Source organism: Tupaia chinensis, unplaced genomic scaffold (genome assembly GCF_000334495.1).
Source record: "Tupaia chinensis unplaced genomic scaffold, TupChi_1.0 Scaffold000434_1, whole genome shotgun sequence".
NCBI classification, from domain to species: Eukaryota; Metazoa; Chordata; class Mammalia; order Scandentia; family Tupaiidae; genus Tupaia; species Tupaia belangeri.
Window position 1 is genome coordinate 1255021 of NW_006159939.1, and position 12629 is coordinate 1267649.

The 12629-nt window shown below is 38.4% G+C and overlaps 1 protein-coding gene and 1 pseudogene across 1 annotated transcript in view; one reads left to right on the plus strand and one right to left on the minus strand.

Annotated features, from left to right (window-relative positions):
- The window catches only part of SLCO1B3 (solute carrier organic anion transporter family member 1B3), an 83994-nt gene that overhangs the window by 30301 nt on the left and 41064 nt on the right, over positions 1–12629 (minus strand). The window contains exons 6-8 of the mRNA XM_006155085.3: positions 11120–11266; positions 10828–10926; positions 2458–2700 (exon numbers count right to left, since the gene is read on the minus strand). Of these exons, the coding sequence (XP_006155147.2) occupies positions 2458–2700; positions 10828–10926; positions 11120–11266 (489 nt within the window). The remainder of the gene's footprint in view (positions 1–2457; positions 2701–10827; positions 10927–11119; positions 11267–12629) is intronic.
- LOC102482699 (RNA 3'-terminal phosphate cyclase pseudogene) lies at positions 7546–8403 on the plus strand (annotated as a pseudogene).

Consider the following 12629-nt stretch of genomic DNA (forward strand, 5'->3'; position numbering starts at 1 on the left):
CCGGGACACGAACCGCGGTCGACCACGTGGGAGTCCAGCGACATAGCCATTACGCTAACTGCTGGTTCCCGAAATCTTTTTTCTTTCTAACCAACTAATTTTACTGCTACTCAAGAGCATATAGACTAAGTCCAATACTTTTCTTCTGACTACTTGTTCTTAGTTATTTCATTAATTCCTAATAATCTCATAATTAATGTACTCCTTACTATTCAGGTCACTATCCTGCAACACAGTTGATAATACATATGGTGTTTATAATTGTCCCGTTTTTGCATCTTGATTATCCTCTCAACTTTCTTGTTTCTTGCACACAATGCTGGTTCTTCTAGCTTTACAAAATCAATTAACTTTGATAATTTTTATTTGGTAGAATAGAAACATAACACTGCAAGATGTACATGTCTTCTGCTGTTTTTAGTGTACATGTTAAGTTTCAAAAATCTAACACAGGGGTGTGCTGGTAAATGTTCGACAACTGACTGGGAAAATAAACCCTGATTTATAGTATTTCCCACTTTATGGTAATAAGTGATGCTAAATTCTCCTCCCGCGGTCCGTTTCAAGCTACCAATGTATCTCAAAGCTGAACAGTCCTGGGACCAGCAGTTGGCGAAATGGCTATGTCACTGGACTCCCATGTAGTTTACCATGGTTTGTGTCCCAGACCCAGTGGTTTAAACTCACACTGGGAGTGTGTGTGAATGCCCAAGATCCTGAGAAGAAAATGGAGAAGAAATTGTGGTGTGGCATTCCCCCCACAGGCGGGAGGGGAGGAGTGATTTCTCACTTTCTGTATCTCTGTCTCTCTCTCTATTCCTGGCGAATGCATGCACCCTATAGCAAAAATCTCTCAAAAAAAAAAAAATCTCAATAAACAAAAAACTTAACAGTCCTCTCTTGGGAGCCAGTATGGGTTGGCTTTAGGACATCATTGTTCTCTGGTTAGAGAGGAGGTTGGGAGAAAAAATTAACATTAAAATGGGTAAATGAAAGAACTAATATATACCTGAGAATTTATAATTTCATTTCAATGACAACTTGAAAATGTTGCTAAGAGTTTAGGCATTTGTACTGCTTTGTCTTTACTATTTCACTACTTCCCTCTGGTAAAAAACTACTGTCAAAACTTCATTGTTTGGGAACCAGCAGTTAGCGTAATGGCTATGTCGCTGGATTCCCACGTAGTCGACTGCGGTTCGTGTCCTGGACCCGGTGGCTTAAAACTCATGCCGGGTGCGGGTGCCGGCGTGCCCAAGATCCCGAGAGGAGAATGGAGGAGAGGGGATTGCGGCGTGACCATCCCCCCTGGGGGTGATTTCTCGCTTTCTGTCTCTATGTCTCTCTGGGGGACCCCATGCCCCCAACAGAGAAAAACTCCCAAAAAAAAAAAAAAAAAAAAAAAAAAAAAACCTTCATTGTTTCAACTATCTTGCCTGGCTACTACTGGACTGATTTTTGCTTCTCAGTAGTTCTTCACAAGCTCCTAGGGCCTATATTTGAAAAAGAAGGTATCATCCAATGTGAATTCTACATTATTAACTCCAGTTATATTAACTTCTATTGCTTTCTCCTTTTGAACATTTAGATAGACTATATATGTGTATATATATATAAAATTGCCAGAGAGTATAGGCACTTGTCAGAGACAGAGAGAAAGAGAGGGAGAAAGCACCTTCTAAAGGGGCATAGTCACACCACAATTCTTTCTTCATTTCTCCATCCTGTTGAGATTTTGGGCATGGATGCACATACACCCAGTGTGTTTTTCAAGCTGCCAGGGCTGGGATTCAAACTGCTGTCTGGCATATGGGATCAGGTTTCTTTAACCATTAGGATACAGGCTGGCCCAAGGTAAGCAATATTTGTTTTTCTATACAATTACTAGGAAAACTAATCTTACTTTAATTACCTGGAGAGAAACCTCTCCTGACTTCTTACTCCATCTCTTAACCTGAGAATAGTTTCGTTTAACCTTATCACTGGACGTGATGCATTTTATTGCCATTGTCTATACACTTCTCAGTATTACCCACCGGGCTGTGAATTCTTGGAAAGGAGAGGTAAGGTTTTACCACAATGGCGTAATATGGTGCCTAGTGGCATTTGTCAAATCAGCGAATAAATGAATGAATAAAAGATTACAGCCATTTTAACTTTGAGATTTTACATATAATTTTAAATTAATGTATACTTTTTGGTCTATAAGGGACGTATGTCTTTAGCATTTTGTTGATTTCTTCTTGTTAAAGATACGCATCTAGTACTTTTTAGTGTATGTGCCTAGGAAATATTTATTGATTTTAATCTCAATTTTAGAAAAATAGTTCAGCTAAATTTAGTGCAGAAGAAAGCTAACTGCAGATGATGTGAGTATGGTTTATTCTTCTGGAATACCACTTTTCCCTTTCCTTGGAACTAGCAATTCCAAGTTGATGGTAAAAGTCAAATACTTACCAGTGTCACTTTTGGTAACATTTTGTCCATCGTTAGTCAAGTTTTCTGTTTGATTACTTTCGCCATTTGTTTTGAGCACATGCAAAGATATTGAAACTTTCCTTTTTTCCTGTGATGTATTCAGACTTTTGGGCAGGAAAAAAAATGGTACAGAAGAAATAATGCATAATAGTCCAGACACAAGTAAACCAAGCCACCAAGCGCCAACCCAACGAGAGTCCTTAGGAGTTATTGTGATACTGCCTAGAATAAATAATTAGAAGAAGCTAGTCAAAAATCATTTTGAAATACAATAGGATATGAACAATAATGATAATTATTGCTGTCATCCACATATAAAGAAAGTAAACTGTGTTTAATCAATTCTAAGACACGTTTTCTCCTATTTTTTTTTTATTTTATCATCTCTCAAACCAGGTAAAGTTTAACAGTTGATGACATTATTGCTGTTGTCTGAGAATCAGTCATGACTTATTTCATTTTCTGAGCTTGTGTGAACTTGGTGGCTTTTCTGATGACAGACTAGGTGACTGCCATGATTGGACATTTAAGTCAGCAAACTATTTTTGAAAGAAATATGAATTCTCATTGTTATTTGAAAGCTTTTTTTTTTTTTGACAACATCTGCTATCAAAAAAGTACCAGCAATGAAACTGAAAGAGTTTGCAAGAAATTTCTAGAGCCAAGAGTCAGGCTTGCCCCCTCTGGCAGAAATATGTATTACCAACTCCCCTGAGAACATAGAGGACAATATTGATGGAAACAAATACACACAACAAAACTCAGGATTTAAAGTAATTCAGAAGATGTAATATTCAATATAAAAAGAAAACAAAATGATAACCCAGAAGAATTGGACTCTAAATGTTAGGGATCATTCATTTTGCTTCAGAAATAATTTTCTAAGAGCATGCATAAGAGCAACATGTAAATCTCAAGTGCAAATGAATCATTTTGGTCCAAGTAATAAGTATATGTAAAGTATCAGCAGTATAGCAGAATGAGAGTCCTAAGTGCTCCTTTTTCCAACAACACATCGATTCAATAACAATACACAGATCATTTCCATTCATGAAAAATACAGCTATTCACTCAGAGTCTCCTGGGTAAGTGCCAGTCCAGCCACATGGAAACCAGTAGGAAAATTGTAGACACCCTCTTGCCATAATCTTCACCTCAGTATATGCCATATGATTGGGAAGAATGAGCAGTTTGAATTAGTGTATAGACACTTGCCACAGCTCTTTGCCTTGGCTCAACACAGAGTGAGAGAGAGAAAAAAATTTCTAGCTTTCCCCATGACAGGGAAAAAGTTGACTGCACATCTGACATTTCAACTTTTCAAGTGCTACTTAGGGGACTGGCTTCTGTCTCATCTATATAACAGTGCAGATAGGCCCTGGAATATGCTAGACTGCTGGAATTACTAAGAACAAGGTGACAACTTCAACTGTGTGGACACTTACTACAGCTTCTTCCCATGGCTGAGTGCAGAGTGAACAAACAAAACAAAAACAAAAGAAACCTAGCTCCCTGCTTCTCCATAGGAAAGAAAAGATTTGTAAAACAAACCTAACATTTTAGCTTTTCTGACTTTTGTCTCTCCTGTGACCAGACCAGGCATACGTGAGATCCCTGAGGGCTGTAAGGAACAAAGACAGAGGTTTGAACTGGTGTTCAGGCACTAGCCACAGCTCCTTCTTGCCCCTGCTATGTCATGCAGACCGGGCAGGTGAAAAACTCCATCTTCCATATTTTCTCTGGGGAGGGAAAATATTGGACAGTGTCACAGATTTTCAAACTTATCTAGAAGTTGACCAATGGACTTGCTTCTGTCTCAACCTATCTTATGAGATTCTGTATATTCTTGATTAGAAAGGGCTTCTAAAAACCAAGGTATTAGTTTAAACAAGCATGGTTTGAAAGATTAATGGAATTTCTGGCAGAATGAATTGGTGAAAATTTTATATTTTCATGGCTCACCTGTGAAGACTCAGAGAGGTGGTGATTTTTTTTTTTCTAATACACAGATACTAACAATATTAAGGAAAATGAGAAATTGGGAAACAAGATCCAAAAAGAAGAAATAAGATAAAAATCCAAGAACTTAATCTCAATAAAATGGAGATATATGGGGGGGCTGGCAGGTGTCATAGTGGTTGAAGTGCTAGACTCCCACATGATAAACTGCAGTTTGAGTCCTGGCCCTGGCAGCTTGACACTCATACCAGGTGCATGTTCAAAATCCCAAAAGGAGACTGGAGGAGAGGGGATTGTGGAATGACCATAACCCCAGGGACTGATTTCTCTCTTTCTCTCTCTCTCTCTTTCTCTCTATTTCTGAAGAGTGCATGCACCCTATAGCAAAAACCTCTCTCAAAAAGAAAATGGAGAGGGACCAGCAGTTAGCGTAATGGCTATGTCGCTGGATTCCCAAGTAGTTGAACGCATTTCGTGTCCTGGACCCAGTGGCTTAAACTCACGCTGGGTGCACGTGCATGCGTGCCCAAGATCCCGAGAGGAGAATGGAGGAGAAGGGATTGCAGCGTGGCCATCCCCCCTGGGGGAGTGAGTTCTCGCTTTCTGTCTCTCTGTCTCTCTCTGTCTCTCTGGCGAGCACACGTGTGTGCCCTATAGCAAAAACCTCTTAAAGAAAAAAAGAAAATGGAGATATATGAATCACATGACAGAGAATTCAAAATAACCATCATGAAAATGTTTAACAAGCTCAGGAAAACAATGTGGGAACAAAGGGAGAATTTCAACAAAGAGAAAATTTTAAAAAGAATGAAACAAAATGTTAGAGCTAAAGAATATACAACTGAAGAACAGCTAAAGTGAAAAAAATTCAATACTAAGGTACAATAACAGACTAGATCAAGTAGAAGAAAGAATGAGGAAGTATGAAGACAGGTCATTTGAAATTATCCAGTCAGGAGGAGCTAAAACAAAAAAGGATGAAAAGAGTGAAGAAGGCTTAAAGGGCTCATGGACTACCATCAAGAGGACCAATATGCACATTATGGAATTTTCAGAAAGAGAAGAGGGGAGGAGAACCAGAAAGCTTATTCAATGAAATAATGGCTTAAAACTTCCAAAACCTGGAGGACAATACTTACACTGAGATACATTATAATAAAATTGTTAAAACTCAAAGAAAAGGAACTTTAAATGCAACAAGAATAAAGCAAGTTATTATATACACGGAAACCATATAAGATTATCATACTTTTTTTTTTCCCCAGCAGAATCTTTACCAGCAAAAGGGCATGGAGTAATAAGCAGCTGCTCCACAACATGCAATGCAAAAAATCCTTAACAAAATTCTAACAACCTAAATCAAACAGCCCATTAAATGAATATTATATCACAGCCAAGTGGGATTTATACCAGGAATGTAATGATAACTCAACATAGAAAAATCAATTGGTAACATATCAAATTAATTAAATAAAGGACAAGAACCAGTAGATTCAGAAAAGCTTTTGCTAAACATCAACACTCTTAGATGAAAAATTCTCAACAAGCAAGGAATAAAGGGAAATTAGCTCAACATAATAAAAGTTATATGTGAAAAGCCCATGGCTAACATCAAATTCAAGGGTGTAAACTGAGACCTTTCTATTAATATTAGGAACAAAGATAGACAGATAGACATAGAAGTCTTTGAAAGAGCAATTAAGCAAGACAAATAAAACAGATCCAAGATGGAATAAAAGAAGTAAAATTTTCCATTTGCCGATGACATGACTATATACATAAAAACCTCTAAAGACTCCACACACACTCACATACAAACTGTTATCATTGAATAAAATTACAGAATACAAAAACCAACATACAAAACTAAGTAGTTTCTACACACTAACAGAGAACTCGCTTTCCTGTTTCACTGTATCTGTCTGTCTCTCTCCATTGAGCACACATACCCTATGGCAAAAACCTTTTAAAAAATTGGTTAAAGACCAGAATAGAAAATTTTCCGAAGAAGACATACAAGTGAACAGAAGAAAAGATGTTCAATGTCATTTATTATCAAGGAAATATAAATCAAAAGCACAATATGGTATCATCTTGTACCTGATATAATGTCTATTAAAAAAAAAAAAGTCTAGCTTCAGTGGTGCCCATGGTGGAACACTTCAGCACAATATTGGAGCCATATGGGAAGCCTCAGGTTCAGATCCCAGGTTGACTTAAACCTACTAGGTGCATACCCAGAGTCCTCATTGTAAAGGGGTGAAGGGATCACAGCATAATGGGTCTCTGTCAAAGACACCCTCTCTTTACCTGCCCCTCCCCACTCGATAAAGAAACAAAAACTACAAAAAGAAAGAAAGGAGAATAAACATTGGTTAAGAATGTGGCTATATTAGAATCCTGGCATGCTGCTGGTGGAGTGCAAAATAGGGTAGCCACTACGAAAAACAGTATAAAATTTACTAAAACTCTGAAACACAGAACTACCATATGACCTACTAGTCTCACTTCTGGGTATATATATAAAAAAATAAGGACAGAGCTGGGCAAAGCACTGCTGTGTGCACCAACAATGAACTATTACATTTAGCTCATATCATGGGAGAAATCGTGGTGTTAAGGGAATCTAAAAAAAGGAGGTTACTTATCTGGGGAAAGTTGTGTTGGAGTAAGACCATGGAGTAAGACCTGACTGAGAATGTTGTCAGATGCAGCTGCCCAGCATATGCGATATATGTCACGGACATATAACCTTGATTTACGTGCCCCTTGAAGAAATGCCAAATTCAGGGCGGCCAGATATTCAGGGTGCCCATGGCCCTGAGCTGCCTCTTGGGCCTCCCCTTATGGGTGCAGAAGATCTAGACCAGCCACAGCACTCCAGGCCTCAGGCCTCAACACTGATCAGGACTGGAAATGATTTGAGATTTATGTGATGGGCAACTGGAAGGAGCAGAAACCAGCTCAAGAGAAATAACCTTTACACCAGAGAAGATCAAAGGTGGACTCCACCCAGCAGATCCCAAGATGGCAGGGAGCGTATGCCACTTGATGCAGGTCTCAATGCCCTGGGTTCTCTTTACTGCTTCTCCATCTGAACTTCGTTTGAAAGGTGGGACTAATGCTGAAATGGTCCCAAAGGTCGATATTTTTCAAGCCAATTGTTGAAAAATTTGGTTTCAAATTTAATTGTGACATTAAAATGAGGGGCTATTATCCAAAAGGGGGCAGCGAAGTGATTGTCTGAATGTCACCAGTTAAACAATTGAACTAATAAATCTAAAAGACCATGGCTCTGTGACTAAGATATATGAAAGAGCATTTGTTGCTGGTGTTTTGCCATTTAAAGCAGCAGAAGACATGGTGGCGGCAGCTGTGAGATGCATCAGAAAGGAGATGAGGAATCTTTTTGTTAGGATACAGCCTGTTCAAGAACCTAAAGACCAAGCATTTGGCAATGGAAATGGAATAAAGATTACTGCTGAGACATCCACTGGCTATTTGCTTGCTGGGTCATTGCTGAGTAAACTAGGTGTGAAGACAGACAGGAATGGAATTGAAGCTGCTGAAATGCTATTAGCAAATCTTAGACATGGTGGTTCTGTAGATGAGTATCTGCAAGACCAGCTGATTGTTTTCATGGCACTAGCCAATGGAGTTTCCAGAATAAAAACAGGACCAGTTACCCTCCACAAACAAACCACTATACATGTTGCTGAAGAACTAGCAGAGGCTAAATTTACTGTGAGGAAATTAGAAGACGAAGAAGAAGCTTCAAAAGACACCTTGAGTGCCAAGGAATTGGTATGACAAATCCACATCATAGGTATTTCCCTCCTAAATGATACCTTAATGCTGTATTGCACTAGTTAATAAATACTACAAAATAATGAGTAGGAAATAACTTACTAAAGGACAGTATTCTAGATTTCCTGAGAATGCATCATCAAATTAATCTCACTTTGAATATCTCTGAAATATGGCCTATGAAATATAAAGAGATGGTGGGTATGTATGATAGCAAATTTCAAGATTAAAGTATTAAAATAATTTTAATATCTGAAAAAAAAAATTAAAATCAGGATCTCAAAGAGATATTTGCACTCCTGGATTCATTGAGGCACTATTCACAATAGCCTGGATGTAGAAACAATCTAATGCCCATCAGGACATACATGGATAAAGAAAATGAGGTATATACATTATTATTAAACTTTATAAAATACAATATTATTAAACTTTAAAAAAGAAGAAAATCCTGCAATAAGTACAATAATAACATAAATGAACTTGAGATCATTATGCTGAATGAAATAAGCCAGTCACAGAAAGCCAAATACTGTATTTGTATGAGGTATACCTCTTTTTATTTTATTTATTTATTTATTTTTTTTAGAAGTTTTTGCTATAGGGCATGTGTGCTTGCTAGAAAGACGAAAAGAGACCGAGAGACAGAAAGTGAGAAATCACCCTCCAGGAGGGATGGTCATGCCACAATCCCTTCTCCTTCATTCTCCCCTCAGGATCTTGGGCACACACACACACGTGCCTGGCATGAGTTTAAGCCACTGGGTCCAGGACTCGAACTGTGGTCAACTACATGGGAATCCAGTGATATAGCCACTATGCCATCTGCTGCCCCCAAGGTATAACATTAATATAGGGTATCTAAAATAGTTGAACTTATAAAAGCTGAGCAGAATGGTTGTTGCTGGGGGCAAAGAGAAGTGGAAATGGAGAGTTGCTAGTCAATAAAGATTCAGTTAGGGAAGATGCATGAGTTCTGGGGCATTCCGGATGAATGAATTCTGCACAGCATTATGCCAACGGCTAATAAAACCATATGGAACACTTAAAAATCTAGGGCCAGAGAGAGTCATCATGTTAAAGCATGACACTCTGCAAGGCAGATGTACATTACAAAGTTGCTAGTTCAAGTCTGGAGACCTCCCTGAGTATGTCTGACACATGCACACTTATAATCTGGACTGGCTGAAGATGGGAAAGGAGATTGGCATTGGGACTCTGTCAGGAGCACTGTATCTCTGTCTCTGTCTTTTTTTTTTTTTTTTTAATAAAAAGAGAAGATCTTGTAACCCAGGGCCCAAATTTCTGAATGAAAATTGGTAGGACTGGCCCTATATCTAGTGATTAAAGGATCCAACTCCCATATGACCAAACATGTGGTTTGAATCCTGACCCTGGCGGCCTAAAAAACCACCAGGTTTGTGTGTGTATATCCAAAAAAAATCCCAAAAGGATGGAGAAATATAAGAGAAAGTGATTGCCATATGATCACACTCCAGTGTGGGGTGCTTTCTTCCTCTCTCCCTCTCTTTTTCTCTGTCTCTATCTCTCTCTGATGAGCACATATGCCCTCTGGCAAACTGGGGGAAAAAAGAAAGACCGAGGACTGAGTTGCACACATGTTTTTAGGTTCGTGAGGAGGAGGGTCGCCACCAGTTCTTCCCAGCCTAACCACCGCACTCTTTACTCGTTTTTGCTATTTTTTTGCTCTTCTTAGCACTGGAGTTTGCAAAATTATATTTACTTTAAAAATTTGCTATAAGGCACAGGCACTTCCTGGACAGAGACAGAGAGAGAGAAAATGAGAAAGCACCTCCCGGGGGATGGCCATGCCACAATCCATTCTCTATTCTCCTCTCAGGATCCCTGGCATACATGTACATGTGCACAGGGTGTTTTTCAAGCTTCTGGGTCTGAGACTTGAACTGGCCGATCAGAGTATAGTAACACTGGCTGAAGATGGATACCTTTTCCACTGAGTTGTTTTGTTTTTAATTGCTATAGGGTGCATTCACTCACAAGCGAGAAAAAGAGGAAGTGAGGAAGTATCTCCCAGGGGGGTGACCATGCTGCAATTCCTTTATTCTCTTTTCAGCATTTTGCGCACACATCCATACATGCATGGTGTGTTTTTCAAGCTGCTGTATGCAGGACTTGAACTAGGCAATCGGCCACAAGCTATCCAGCCACCTTAGCCTCCAACCCACCAGCTGGTCCTGTGCATGTATAATTGTAGGAAGGAGGGGCTGAAGGTGAGGCCATTTCTATAATCTGACCTCTATTTCTTCTATGAATTCAGAAGGAAAGCATGTTCTGAGAGTGAAGAGGACAGGGAGATTGCAGATGTTATTTATGTATGTCCTCCATTCATTTGTCTACAAATCACTTACTAAATGTTGCCGTATGAAAAGCCTTCCAGAAAAGAGACCAGAATTTTATTCTGATTACTGATGCATTTTTTCCTGTTTACAACTTCTGCAAATTGGTATGCAAAAGACTATGGAAAGTGAATTCAATTATTTAAAAGAAGGTTGACCTGTGCTTGAGGACACGGTCATGTTACCTTGTTCTGATTGTACTTACTTAGATCTACATATCCGACATCCACATACAGCCTGGCGGACAGAGATCCCAGTACAAAGGCAAAGATGATACCAATCATTGATACTGCACCCAAAATACCTGGAAATATTATGAGAGAATTTTATCAGAGGCCAAGAACACAGTTATTTGACACGTTTTATAAAGTGACATTACACAATGCATTTCTCCAAACAATTTTTATAATAAGTAAAAGAATGAAATTAGTAATGTGCTTATTTTAAGTGTAAACCCAGGAAAAGTAATTGTCAACGTAACATTTCCTCTACATTACCTGCATAAAAAGAGGAGTGTCCATCTTTAGCAAAATCATCAATATAAGCCATCCCCAGTGGCATTATGGGGGTTTCTCCTATGCCACGTAACATATTACCCATTAGTACATATATCCACATGTATGATCCAGAGTCCTTTTCACAACCTGTGTAGACAGGAGAGTGTTTCATTTTAAGTATTAAATTTAACATTCTTTTCAGATATTCAACTACTTTAAAACCTTAATCATTCAATTTTACATTTACTGCATTTTCCTAATTACAGGTGATTTACATTCACTTTGCAAAGTTTGATAATACAGAAAAGCACAAAGAAAACAAATACTCTGTAATCTTTCTACACACAAAAGCCTTTTTTTTTTTTTTTTGCATTTGTCACAGAGTGTGTATGTGCTCACCAGAGAGCAACAGAGAGGGAAAGTGAGAAGTCTCCCCCTGGGGGGATGGCCACATCACAGTCCCTTATCCTCTCTTCTCCTCTCAGGATTGTGGGCACGCATGCCCATGAACCTGCCATGATTTTCAAGCTGCTGGGTCCAGAGCTAAAACTGCAGTTAGCCACGTGGAAGTCCAACGCCCTAAGTTCCACACCACCTATTGGCTCAGAAGTGACTTCCTGAGGGCTAGCAGGTACCTTGCTGATTAAGGCACTGGACTCCCACATGACTGACCATGGTTTGAGACCTGGACCTGGAGACCTGCTTTCTCGCTTTACCTCTCTCTCTCTGCTGAGCACACATGCCCTATAGTAAAGTAAAAGAGGATAATAATTATAAATAAAATTAAATAAATACAATTTTTAGAATTACTTATTTAGTTAGTTCCACTTGTTGCTATTATTATTTTTTAAATTTGACCAGAGAGAGACAGAGAGAGAGAAAGCGAGAAAGCAAGCTGCCAGGTCTGGAACTTGAACCACAGTCGGCCATGTGAGAATCCAGGGTCTGTAACTACCACAACACCTGCCGGTCCCAATAAATAATTCTTAAAACAAACAACCAAAAAGCCACTTCTACTGTTATCATGTATCTTCTACATTTTTAGTGCACATACAATATGCATAGTATTATTTATGTACATTGTATACTTAACTTATTCAATTTATAGTATAATCTGCTTTTACAATGAACACTATGCTCTAACAATTTTCCCTTATTGTTAAGGAATATTTGGTATTAGGATTTTAATGACTGTATGGTAGTATATTGAATAATAGTTTCTAATTTATTTAATCAATCTCCCTTTTAACCGTAAAATAGTTCCAGTTTTTCATTATGTTTCACAGGGAAACATAGATATAATTATAAATGTCTTTGTGCACATTCCTACTTATTTCCGTAGGATTAATCAGTGAAAGCAAAATTACTATGTTAGGTTGGGAAGTGTAGTTTTGTTCTTTAACTTATTTTTTAAATTAACCTCCACAATGTTACAAGTCTACATATTCCCAATAAGAAATAAAATGTGAAATCTTTCCTTTGTCTGTCCACCTCTTTTTTACATTTTTTT